This window comes from Drosophila yakuba, chromosome 3L (assembly GCF_016746365.2).
Source record: "Drosophila yakuba strain Tai18E2 chromosome 3L, Prin_Dyak_Tai18E2_2.1, whole genome shotgun sequence".
Classification (NCBI taxonomy): domain Eukaryota; kingdom Metazoa; phylum Arthropoda; class Insecta; order Diptera; family Drosophilidae; genus Drosophila; species Drosophila yakuba.
The window spans coordinates 8513271-8527338 of NC_052529.2; the positions used below are offsets into that span (position 1 = coordinate 8513271).

A 14068-nucleotide genomic window follows, 5' to 3' on the forward strand; every position below is an offset into this window, starting at 1 on the left:
CTTACAAACACGCGCTAAATTTCGGGTTTTAAAATACACATTCGGATTTTTTAACTGTACACTTTATTCCAACTGCTTGGCAGTGACACGTGCTTTTTGCTTAGTGTCTTTAAGTTTTTAGCTAATTGTAAAGCTTTCATTATAGTTTTTCTGTGTTTTTGTTTAATAATTGTTCGCCAATTTTTGCTTGTTAGAAATTTCGATTTAATTGGTTTTTTTTTTTATTCTATTCTGTTATGTTTTTAGTGTGGCTTTTGTGGCGCTGAATGTTCAACTAACTTCTGACTGGCACACGCGCTCGTTTCGTTGCAAAGTGTAGAAACACGCCGCCTTAAACGAGAGAGATATACAGAGAGAGCGGCTAAGGGCGAACTCACAAATACACATACGAAATATGCTCAAATCACAGATACAAATACACGGCCGATTGCTCTCTCTTTTTTACCCGCGTGTTTTGGCTTTTCTTATTTTTGGCAAACTTTTTCGTTCAGCGCGCGCAACTTAAAAAATAAAAGCCAAATTAAAACTGATACTAAGATAAAGGTGCATTCAAATTGAAATTAATAGTTTTAACAAGCTTGAGCTTAAGCTCAAACTTTGTTATTCCCTTCCTAAGCGTACCGCCCAAAGCTTAGCTATTGCACTGGCAAAAAAAAATCATACAAATTTAAATATGAAAAAATACTATGCCAAGCACGTTAAAAGAAATTTTTAGTTGACTCAAATGAATATGTTTGAAACTAATTGTTTTTATTTATTTATTAATTTTCTTTAAATTAGCACATAGAAAATCTTACTATTTACTAGTTATCTATTTAATCTTTGCTTTTGCAGAAATATCAACCTTTTTTAAACAAAATACTTTAATAAAATCGATCATGCCTTGATTATTTTCTCAGTGTATTCCTTCTAATTGCCTTCTAATCATTTGGCCGCTCACTTACACGCGCGCAAAACTTTTGGCATTTTCCACTGTGTCTCAAAGTTCATTTTTTTCACATTGCGTCTCTCTCTCTCTGGCGACTCTCTCAAAAAGTATCTCGCGGATGGCCGGAGTATCTGAGAGATCGCTGGCGAGCCGGCCTGTGTGGCTCTGGGTGAATTTTTATTTATTTTGTTTCATTTTAATTTACTCATGCAAAAGTGTTGATTTTTTGTTCAGCTCTGCCTGGCTATTACGTCAATGGAACAAGAACGCTGACGTTTGTAGTTGTACATACGAACACGAGTATCTCTATCTGTATCTGTATCTTCGGCCGCGGCTGTAGATGTATCTGTACCTTTGGCACTGCGGCAACTACAGTGTTCATTTCAATGTTTTTAGGTTCTGTTCTTCTCTTTCTCTCCCTCTCTGATTTATCTGCCATTCGCGAGTTTATTTTTCACTATTTCGGTTGTATTTTTTTTTGCGATTTATTTGTTGTTTTTTTTTTTTGTTTTGTTAATAATTCTAACATGTATTTTGCGGCGACGTCGACGCCAGCAGCGCTCACGTGAGTTGATTTCATAGCTATGAAAACCTTTTTAATGTGTGGAAATTTTTGTTTGTTTTTTTGTAGTTGTTATTCTTCGTTGTAATTTGTATAAATAAACACAGAATTGTAGAAATGTGAACAGCGAACAGAGAGTACCGCGAAAATCAAGAATATTTTTGCATTTAACGATTTATGGAGGAGCGGGGTTTTTAATTAGAACACCTTGAAATTGGTCTTCAAAATAGGGAGGGCATGACCAACATTCCCCAGGTGGCAAATTCTAACAAATAGAGCTCCATACTCTTCGATTAGAACGGTGGAAAAAGAGTCTGCGCTGATAAGAGCTCACACTCAATTACTCAATTACTTGACGTAAACAAAATAATTAAAATGCGAAAAGCGCTCAACGATCCTACTTGAATGGTATTTATTGGCATATTTTGCAATTAATTGAGCTGTGCGTTCGTTTGAGCAACCCTTTAATCAATATTTAATAAGGAGAAGTATTTATCAAGAGTTGAAAAAAATTCTGAAAAAAACGTGAAGTTGCAAATACAACATGACACCCTATTAACCTTTTTACGTTATTATTAATATATATTATTAATGCAAGCCAGTTGGTTTACAACTACTTGAATGGCTTTTATTTTCATTTTAATGAGTTCATTCAGATAAAGTTATTTTTAATAATTATGACAGGAAATATGATAATATTTAAGTGCATAAGTGATTTCTTGTATACCAACGCACTATAATTATTATGAACTACATTTTTAATAAAAAATATTGTAATTAAATATTGTAAGTACATATTCATCTATAAATGTTCATAATTTAAACAAAAATATGTAAAGTTAAAATAAGACGAATGAGCTATATATTTCATGTGTAAAAACTGTCTTCTGATGCATTCTAAAATTTAGTTCTTCCCTGACCCTGATCACGACATTGTTTGACCTTTTGGTTGCCCCTTAACCTTCCTGTATGCTGATGAACCAAGTTAGTGCCACTGCCAACCTTCGACGAGATGAACAATTGATCATCTGCAAAGCCCCATCGAATCGGAATAGACTAACCAAATTTGAAGGCATCCTAAGCCAAGGGGATTGGTACTATTCTGGCCATTTTGGCGGTGATTCAGGGCCCAGAAATGTTGCAGACCAGAACAGAGGGATATGTATACTGCGAGTGCGAGTGGAGGAAGCCAGCAACTGAATTTCTTCGAACGATAGAACGACTAGAACGAAAACAGCGAAACTGTCGCCTGTCATCATGTGACATGAAGAAGAACTAGGAAGCGGTGGGCAGGAGAAAATCCGAAAGCCATCGAGAAATAACTCAGCACACATCGCTATATAAATGGATGGTTGGAACGATAGATAGATAGATAGATTCTAAGGCGGAAACGTCATTCCCGTTCAGCGTCGTCCACGAAACGTGTTCTGGCCTCATAAATTATGCCGAGGCTATGTTGACCCCCTCCTGGGCCAGAAGGGGTCCACTCCCCTCCCCCATTTCATTTTCAAAGCAAGTGCAACAAAAGAAAGGCTAGGCGAAATTGTATACCAAAGTGTGGGTGAACGCATTTGGGGATCGAAAAATATAAATGACTCTCCTTGGTTCGAATAGTTCCAACAATGTTGCCCATCACGAGATGTCAGCCTGTCAAGGAACCAAAGACGGACACCTCTATATATGTATCGCTGCATATATGTATATATATATATACATTGTATCTGTACATCCATGTATCTGTGAAAAACTTATTTGCTGTGGCATTTTCTTAAAATGTCGCAGGCAGCGAAAAATGGATTTGGGATTTCGAATTTCGTGGGTTTCGAGTGGCACACCATACCTTATCGGTATACTGCACATCGCATATCAACGTGCAAACATGGCAAGCAAAGAATTTCTTATACACATGCTTTCCTTATCAAAATAACCATCGTTGATGGGCGGCCTTGGACAGGCAGCACAAGAAGTCAGATAGTCAGATAGTTAATGCCCTCTAAAATGCACCGAAGGCGAGGCATAATCAAATTTTGATATTCTCTTAATTAGTGGACATTAGCATGGACCTGTGAGCAATCTCTGCGGAAGAACATCTTCGGATTCCGAGCGAGAGCATTCTATAGAAGACCAATGTATTTGCTTCGCCAACACTCGGATGGAGATTACCCATTATCAGCTAGCTGCATATAAGTAGGTATATCTGTTTGTATACGAGTATATACCCAGAGATCTGAACTACATTTTGCTCTATTTGAAATCTCGCACATTTATACGAAATGAAAACGAACGAAACGAGAAACGACAAAAAACGGACGACGACGCAAACGACGGCAAGTTGTACAAATTAACGTACAAATGAATGACGGAATTAGTACGTGTGCTCTTTGTTGATCTAGCGAGAAGATTAGGGGAAGCTATGGGGGATATAGGGGATATGCCGGGATACTTTCTACTTTGGAAGCCCTACGGATGCCCGAGCATTTCTCTAGTCAAACGAAAATGTCTCCTAAGTGGAGGTGATTCCAAAAGATGATTCGAAGATAGCAGCACATGGCACATGGCACATGGATTCTGGATACACTCGACGGCTGTGTGGCAATTCATTAGCATCACGCAAATGAATTAATAACACCAAACTACGAGAATATCTTTCAAGTTGTTCCTTTGTTAGCACTTTTTCAATAGCGTTGAATTTCGGATTTGGATTTGGACTTGGATTGGTATACTCGTACTCGTATGCAATGGCTGTCGTTTTGTTTGCACACTTTGATCTATCTGGTTGAATGGCTCGCCAGTTGCATGTACACACAGTCTGATGAATAGAATTAATTATGATGGAAGGGGGGCCAATTGTCGTCCAGTGGTTACGGGGAAGTCAAGTAAAGCAGGTGGCATACAAGTTTTTATCGAGTCAATTACTAATATAATTTGTTGAAGATATGTTTCTAGAGTACCTTTGTATCTATACGTATAGATATATATAAAGAAGGTGTCTTACTTGTGACTCAAATATTCACTCAATGTTGCAAGTTTTTTATTCCTTAATTTGTTTTTTATTTTCTCCATCATTTTTTATCTGTAATTCTTGTTCACTAAAATGGCACGAGACTTTACACTCTTTGTTCACCCATTTCCTCATATCCTGGCCCAATTTTCTCGCCCCTTTGAAACACTTTACGAACGACAAACGAGCAGCCGAATGGGGAAAAGGGAAAATTGTACTTTCCTGAAGACAAGTCAAACATTTTTCCAACTAACTCCGGGGGCAAACAACTAGGGCAACAACAATATTGATAATTTCAACTGCAGTGGAATAACGTGAAAACAAACAAAAAGCTAGAAAAAAAAAAAGAAATCAACAAACTCACAAAAGCTTCAATGCCAAAAAAAAAAAAAAAAGGGGGGAACAAGAAGAAGATACCACGTGACGGCAGCAACAAAAGCAAAGCAAACAAAGCATGCACGACTTGGGCGCAACACCCCCTCGAACCACCAACCACCCACCCACTCAGCCACCCAAAGCCTCCCACCACCCAGCGAGCCACTGTTAAACACCCACCCACGCATGATCATTTATAAGCTGTCAGTCCTGCGACTGTGTGTGTGTGGCAGTGTGTGTTTGTGTAGGTCTTTGTGAGTGTGGGAGTGTATCTATGTGCTTTTGGGGTGGTGGTGAAGTGGACCTGGGAAAAAATGGGGCAGGAAATGTCCTAAGTGGCAGCTCACGCACTTGGACGCCATGGGAAAAGCCGCAAGCTGAGGAGGCACAATCCAGTTTTTGACTACAAGATACCCGTTTATTCGATTTGTATTTTTAAGCCTTATAATAAAATTTAAGATATGTGCAGACTCTCTTAAAATAAAGATCATAAATATACATAAAGTGTTAGAAAAAGAAATAAATACTTTTATTAAAAAAAATAAATAAATAAAAATATTTACAAAAATAATAATGGCAGCAGTATAACTTTATAAATCAAACAAGTCTCCTGACTTCATGTACATATGTTTATAATTTTATGTATGTTTACAAACAAAAGCCCGCAATATAAATCAATTTAAAGGGTACTCGAATTCCGCAAAAGGCAGAAAAGGCATTTGCCTAGAACGTCTGCAAAATAAAAAGACGAATATAATGCTACCTGAGAAACCATTTTGATTGAGCAATACTTTTTTTATTGCACACTATTTTATTTCACCGCCCGCCGCCCCCGCGCCCACCCTTGACCACTTAAGTGGGCAATCGCTTTCCGTTTTTATTGGCCAACTGTTAATTGAATTAGTTTCTTTCACTGCCCCTCCAATTTGTTATCAACTAACGAACAGATAGGAATATTTCTCTATTTTCGTTTATATTTCTGCTTCTTCGGTGTCGATGGGCATGTAAATTCAATTAAAATTTTGCGTGTGACGTTGGCACAAAAAAGACGCGTGTGCGGTGGCGGGGGCGGTGACGGGAGCGGAGGCGGGGGCACTGTATAGAGTATAGAGTTTAGAAGGGGTGGGGCTGAGAAACTACGGCCACATAAATTATTTATACACTCATATAGGCTCACCTTGAACCGAACATTTTTCGTAAAAGTTTAATTTATTTTTGCCAGAGCCAAAGAACAAATAAATACAAAATCAGAGCGAGATGGCAAATTAGAAAGCAAGCTAGATGGGTACACCGAAATAAATTGGGCATGGCTTTCAGATTTAAAGATAATTTTAAGGAATATAAAAGTTTGATATAACTTACTTTTTTATTTCGCGTTTATATTCTTATAAGACATATCGCTTAAAAATTTTTTCGCAGCAACTGCTGTTAAATTTTGCTCACTGCACCTTGGCTTTTTCAATTGTTTTGGTTCTTTGTAATTTCTAAGGTATTTTACATTTACGTTATTTCGAGAAATCTCAACAATTTTTCAATTTACTGTCAGGCAACGATGACGTCGACGTCGCCGTCGACAGAAGCAGCGGCAGTGTCAACTGTCAATTAACGGAGCATTAGAGGGGGTGGATTTTTCAGGGGGTTGGTGGGGGTGAGTGGGGTAAGACATGGGCTTAGTTCCTTTTGATTGATCTGTGCGGCAAATTCTTGGTTGGGGGCGTAAATGAGCAGCCGTAAATGTCTGAACAGCTCCACCCCACAACACAACCCTCTTTTTCCAACCCAGACAAGTGTCACTTACAATGAGTTTTAGCCGGAAAAAAAGACGAAATTAGAGGAGAAAGTATCCAATCCGTGGAACTGTCAACATCACAACTTCACACGCTGTTCACCTTTTTTCCAACACACACAACAAGTACCCACTCTTCAACAGGGACTAGCAATCTCGCTTGCCCTTTCGCTGTCACTGCTCCTGCCAATACATCAAACCGAATATCGTCGCGGAGCAGCACAAAAAATGGGTGCACTGAAAGAAATCACTGCGGAAATTTGGAAGTCAATTCAAACAAATATATCCATTAAAACACAGAGTGTAAATGCAGTTGAAACTAACAATAAAAACAGCTCATTTTTTGCAGTTGAAACTTACAATAATAACAGCTCATTTTGTTAGGATATTCGAAAATAAAATAATAATATACCATAATAAATTTTTTTTTTATTAATAAATCTTTCAAAAAGCATGTTTCCAAACAGAGTAAAATATATTCCACAATACAATTTTTTTAATACAAAAATCAATCTTTGAAAAAGCTTGTTTTCATACATAGTAAAATATATAAAAAAATAATAATAAAAAGTGCGTATATAAAATGTACACTTTAGCTCTTTAAGTTACGATTTGATTTAATAATTAAAAACATTAAAATTTGTTCCTTTTTCTTGAGTTTTTTTTTAGTTTAACCGAATCGCATTGGCTGAGTTTCGGTTTCATCGGCTCCGTTCTCAAGTGGCGCATTTTTCATCATCTGTTGACACTTTTGCCGCTCCAACGGTAGGCGACCGCAAAAACAAACACAAATACAAACAGAAGGGAAAAGGAAAAGAAAAACAAAACCGGGCTCAACACAGTGCGATAGGCGAGCGAGCGAGATGGATGCGGAGTGTGACAGAGAAGGCACTTCAGCTGCAATTTAATACAAACTCGCTCGAAAATCCGCTGAGTACTCAACGAATCAAGAAGTAATAACAACAATGCATTCTGCGCCACCACGTGGTTACTTAAGTCGGCTTTTCAATTAAACTTTTTACCGGTCGCTGCATATATTTCCTTCTCACTCTGCACTTATTGAATACCCATCCCATTCACTTGACACAGTGGGCTGAAATGATGCAAATATGGGGGCACCACAATTGATTGTTGTGGCTGCTAATTAAGCCTGCGTGTGCCAGTCTCCGTTTCCTTCAACCATCCCTATGAATGTTTATGTTTTGATAGGCAATTTTCAATTAATACATATGTGTATTTATTTAGGGTAAAAGAAAATTCTGTTCACAGTATCAATTATTACACCCGCATACACACTTTTTTCGAGGGAAGATGAATTTGTTTAATAAACAAAGAAAAATGAATTATTTCTTATTTACTCATTACGAGAAGCAGGCATACATACATTTCTGTATATTTACTATTTTACATATGTATATACTTTGTTCCTAATGACATAAAAACTAAGCTTTCTTTAACCATCAAACTCACTTCAATTTCCGAAGAAATCATTAAAATATCGTAACAAAATATTATTGCCTACCTTTTGGCGCTTAAGTACGCTATTTTTCGAAACTAATAGTTTGGATAAGTACATTTTATTTAAGCTAATAATATTGATTTTCTATTGGGCATTTAACCCAGTGTATTTTGCTTTACAAATTTTGTTACTAGGCCAAACCAGTTATTTGAGTAGCTTTTTCAAACGCTTGAGCTTGGCCTTGCGCATTTCATGTCCCAAATAATCGAATTAAATTAGCTCTTAGTCGTTCCCATATTCTCTGCCTGCCACAATTGTTATAAAGTTTTTGCTGATCCAATTTTTGTGCAATTTTATATGTCTCATGAAATTGTATGGCCAATATAATTTCAGAAGTATTCTGTTTATTTTGTTGCACTCACACACACGCACGAGCACCGCACACACGCACAGTTGTCATAAATAAAAAGCTCTCTGGTTTATTGGACATTTTCATTAAATGCTGCTCTTCAGCTGCTGCTGCTTCTTCTTCATTTTAGTTTTGCGGTGTCTGCGGTTGTTTTTATTGCTTTTATTGCTTGTATTGTCGTTGTTGCAAATTGATTGCCTGCAATTTGTATGCGAAAGAGCGCAAAATGTACCGTTGCTGTAGGTCTTTATGGCGCCTTTTAATTGAGCCACACACACATGTATGTATTGTATGTATTGTTGTGTGTTATTATGTGTGTGTAAGCCCAGCTCTCTCTTTCCGACTCTCACGTTCTCTTTATCTTGCGCGAAATACTCTATGTAAATTGGCGCTTTTATTGGCGTGGCAATGAACGATCGTGATTTCTTTTTGTTGTTGTCGGCTTTCAACACGTGTAGATTGATATCGTTCTCTCTACGCTGTAGTTTACACTGTTACAAAATGGCTTGTAATTCAGTTAAGTATATTTTGTGATATGTGCTATTTAATTTGTTCCGAGCTTTGATAAACTAGGCAACCCGTTTAGTAAATTACTTCCTGTAGCAAATATATCTTACTTTAGATAAAATCTGAATAGAAATAAGCTGCAGTACTAATTTCTTCCAGTGCCTTACTAATTACACATCCAGACACACATACTGTGATACAACAGACTGACACACACACACACAGCTGCAGATTACACCGCAAACCGCAATACATGTGTATGACATAATATTAATTTTTGCAGTCGCCGTCGACGCGGCGACTCCCCCATTTCAGTTCCAGTCTGCGTCCACAGAGCCCCCCATCCAATGACCCTCCGCCCACATCCCCACCTCCCCCCTGCTGCAGCGCACAGTTCGCATTCGCAATTTGAATGGGTTCCAGCGGGTGCAAGCGAGATGGCCTGCTTATTACCGCACTTGATGGCGCTGCAGTTTTGTTTAGATTTCGCCGGTTTTCGTTATTGCAAATTGACGTAATGGCCAGTGGAAACGAGCTGGCAGAAGAATAAGAAGAAGCCAGGAAAACCAAGTTGGATTAAGCAGGAAAATAGTAGAGGAAACGAAAAGGAGAGGCCGCAACTTTTGCTGACTTTTCGAATATTTAATATGCACTCTTGAGCTTGAAGATAAATAATGTCCACGAATCAGCGGTGGCTAAGGATTATCAGTTAACAAAAGCGGTATTTGCTGACCAGTTTAAATCGGGATTTCATAAAATAGTACAAGGAGCATTTCTTAATATCTTAGATTGAGTAAAGTTAAAGAAAATCTAGAATAACTTTACTAGTTAGATATTCCATTTCGTTAATTTCTTAAACCGTATAAAACCATGTTTTGGTAATTCCGCTATCTTACTGAGGGTTGTAAAAGTTTCAAGTCGAGTGCCTAACTTATTTACCTGTCATAAAAAGCCACCATAAATAGCAGGTGACCACACTAGTGGGTAGCATATCGAACTGACTCGATAAACCCCATTTGACGCCTAAATGTCCGGTGAATCTAATCTTGGGGCTATTCCCCTGAATGGGTACTGTACCGTACCGCTTCCCGATCGATTCAAATCAAACGCCTTGGCATCGCTCTATGCTCCATGCGTATGGTACATGTATACTAAGTGTTTTTATCATCACGCCACCGAATGTCCAAGTCCACTTTTGATTCCACTTGCAAGACAAAGCGACCCCAAATCAAAAAAAAAATATATACATTTTTTTAAAGCCTGATTCAGATTGCTTCGAAATTTTCCAAAACTGCCCAGACGCGTTGTATTTTTATTTTTTTTAATTGATTCCTTTCTTGAAGAGGGGCGCGTGCCAAGGTTTCCATTCAGGTTAGTCGCGTGTTTAGTGACCCGATTTCGAGAACAGATTAGTGAGTGGTTTTAAAACAGATAATGGCTGCTGGCATATAAGGAGCCACCCAAGCTGCGACATATGGCGATTGTTTTGGTTTTTTGGTGTCATTTTGATGATTTTTCTGTTTTTTGCATCAGTAAAATTTCCACGCCCAGAAGCGTGCGTTGCGATCTTATCAGCGGCAGCAGAGTGAATGGAACTTTGGGGCTACGGGCTTCTCGCTTCTAAGACAGCCACTAAATCTCCGACCTGACCATGTGATCCGATCGCTTGGGGAAAACAAAAAAAAAATCAACCGAAGCGCAGATCGTGAGAGTTGTTTCTGTGGGGAGCACACGAGCATTGGGGCTCACAGCTCTCGTGAGCTTTTAATGAGAGCTTTGTCGATCGGATGGAGAAGTTGCTAGAAAACGATGAGTATCGGGGTACAACAGGTGCACTGAAAAAAAGGGCGTGCAACGGCGGGCTTATCAGAAGCTGTGCTGATTAGTAATACTATCAAGTGTGATGTTGCACTTCAGAACTATTATTACTTATTGTTATTTTCAAGGTTTCTTATTTTGAAGCCATATACATATACAGACTATGGACTTTCCCTATCTGAATCAATTTAATCTAAATTATAAGGTACACAAATGATATGCATTCAGTAACTATAAAAGTTTCTAACTATAAGATTCGAGAACAAGTGGTCTCTTTATTACATATTTGAATTTTTTTTCAGGAACTCTTCTCTAAACGTGAGCAATGGATGGCAACTGTGTGACTGTGTGTCGTAAAGACTCATAATTAAAACTAGCCCCTGCCTCCAACCACACCATAATCATCGTAATCACCATCCGCACAGCCACAACTCACTTTTTATGCGCCCCAACTATATCATCATCATGAGGGTAAATATTTATAGTCGCCTGGTAACCTCGTCGTCTTTCCATTCCTTTCCTTTCCTACTGATAACGAACGCCGGCGACAACGATGACAGTGCAATTGATTGTGATTGTGGAATGGCGACAACTGGCGACGACGACGACGACGACGACGTCGTTTCTATTTCACCAACTGTGGACAGCAGTCCATCATGGCAACCGAAAAATGAGCTCAATCCAAGAATCCACGCTATTTTATCGAACTCCCCTCCAAAACATTTGATTAGTCTGATATCAAAGGCCGCAATTGCCGACGGAGTCAAGATCCAATGGGGTCAGTCGAAGTGCTATGCATATCGATCGCAGGTGATCGGGTGGGTAAATACGGGTTTATCTCGGGGAAGTCGTTCGGTGGAGTGGCTAAGTGGTTGGGGGGGTGGGAAGGTGAATGGGTTTGGGGATTGGGGGTTTCCTGGTGGAGTGGTTCCACAATATATCAATTAGGCGGCATCTGGACTGTACTAATTAATGACAGCATGCTGTGTAAATTCTGAATTATTCATTGCTATGGAATACAGAGAGCACTGGCTATTTAAGCTCTCACATTTTACGACTAATTATTACCAAAAATAAAAGTTTCTACAAAAGATTGTTCAAGCTTCTCTTCAGAACTTCAGATCCCCGCCTTTGGTGTTGAAAAGTATGCTACAAAAATCCTTCGAAACCCTTATGGCACTCCCGACTTAGGTACCTCTTAGTCTTGACTCACTGTACCTCGTTTCTATTGAAGGCCGAACGCAATATACAAGCACTCTAATTTTGCGTGTGCGTACATAAGCCACTCTTTGCTTAAGGCTCCGCCGCCAGGTAAATACAAAATCGCCATAGAAATGGAAATTGCAAAAAAAAAAAGGCAAAATCAAAGAAACCAATTTGCAGCAATCAGAAGACAAAATTAAATAATTTGTCACATGGCGGGCTTTACCAAGGCACAAAAGAGAGAATAGAAAAAACAAAGAAAAAAACAAATAAAACCGTGCAAAAGCTTACTATCACACGCCCACCCATGGCTCTCTTACGCTCTTTCTCTTTTTCGCGCACAAAGTGTGAGTGAGAGGCAGAGCAAACAAAACCGATTCGCACTCTCACCAATGCACGTGTTACCTTTGTTGGTGCTTTCGCGAAGTGGGTAAGAGGGGGGTGCCAGGGGGCAATGGACAGGTGCTTAGTCTAGCACTTACCTCGCACGGATAAGTCCATGATATTCTCCTTGGGCCCGCTCATTGCACGCTCAGTAGGGTCCTGCTATCGATTGCAAATGTTTGAAAACCGATTACCGATACACACGGTCGCAGCAACAACCCGTAACTGAAACTATTTTCCAAAAGATTAAATCATTTCGTTGACGGCGCGGGGGAGCATTGGGACATAAATTGAAAATCAAAATAAGAGCAACTTCAAGTACTCACTCGCTCTCTGCTCTCTCTCTATTTTTGGTGCAGCCGGTGGAATAGAATCACGTGGTCTTTATCTTCACTGGAGCCATTCTAGGGGATGGAGCGAGAGGGGACTAGTTGGCAAGAAGCAGCGAGAGAGCCAAGTGGCATACGTCCATCTCGCTTGCTCGCACGGCCCCCTTATATAAGCCTTATGTAACGGAGAGTCGCAGGGGCATGCGCACATGGCAACAACAGTGGATCGCGGGGCCATAAAAATAGAAATCTATACTAAGTACCCACTACAAGCGATTCTGACTAATCGCCGTATTTCTATTTTAGTGGCTAGGGGTCAGGTTGCAGAAGGATTCCATCAATGCTTTGGGCAGATATAGATAATAATGTGATTATGAGTTAAAATGACATATTAATAAATATGCTAAAATATATCAAAAATATTAGATTTAATATACTAAAGAAACTTTCATTTGGGCTTTACCTACATACGTCTATTTTAACCAGTAAATAAAAACACCGTAAGTTTTGGGTCATGGTTTTCTAAATCAGTAACTTTGAGAGTTCTTTGTCAGGGGGGGTTATGTACAAATGTTCATCAAAGGGTATTTAAGCACTCCTGTTATGATAAAAGCTGGAAAATCCTTGCCCCTAAGCTAGATAAACAGGGGCCAACATCAGCGCAGCACAATCAAATTGATTGGCAACCTGTCTCCCCAATTTAGATACCACATAAGGTATGGGAATTAGGCCGGGGATTACTCAGCTGGGGAACGAATGCTAATGCCTCCTTAGAAGGGGGAAATCGTAAAACAATTTCCATTGCCCAAGCGATATTATTAGTTCCATTGAACAAAAGTTTCACTGCAAAAAACACTTGGCTTACTTTTGGAAAAATATGAAAAATCACTAAATTTTTATTGTAAGACATTTAAAAATATACTTTTAATAAGCTTTAAGATTCAAACTATCTTATTTAAATTTAAAAACAAAATACCTTTTTTCCCTTTTTACAATACATTCTACTGTTTCTTGTAAAATACAATTTACATACATCAACATTTTTTGACGGCGCCAAAAATTAGCTTTTCTTGATCTACATTTTGGAAATCTGTTAAAGGTTTTTAGATATTCTTAAATACTAAGTTCCTTCTGCTTAGCTATACTTAGCCATTAACCATATACTAAATATAAAAACAGTCTTGATAAAATGCATTTAATTTTTGTTTTTGGTATATTTTGGTAAAACTTCCACTTCTTTTGACATACAAATGTAGGTTTTTCGAAATGTGTAGCATAGTTTTAAGCTTATTTTGAGCGTTACAGCA

At 38.6% G+C, this 14068-nt stretch overlaps 1 protein-coding gene and 1 long non-coding RNA gene across 3 annotated transcripts in view; one reads left to right on the top strand and one right to left on the bottom strand.

The window, feature by feature from the left end:
* The window catches only part of LOC6533367 (hepatic leukemia factor), a 54744-nt gene extending 42156 nt beyond the window's left edge, over window positions 1-12588 (bottom strand). For both annotated transcript variants that reach the window (XM_015194473.3, XM_015194472.3), the window contains exon 1: window positions 12531-12588. In XM_015194473.3, coding sequence (XP_015049959.1) covers window positions 12531-12573 — 43 coding nt within the window. In that variant the 5' untranslated portion in view covers window positions 12574-12588. The remainder of the gene's footprint in view (window positions 1-12530) is intronic.
* Window positions 6-9846, top strand: LOC120321407. Its single transcript, XR_005561010.1, has 3 exons — window positions 6-1493; window positions 7322-7605; window positions 7742-9846. It is a non-coding gene; the product is annotated as an uncharacterized LOC120321407 (long non-coding RNA).
* Window positions 12589-14068: the final 1480 nt, after the last annotated feature.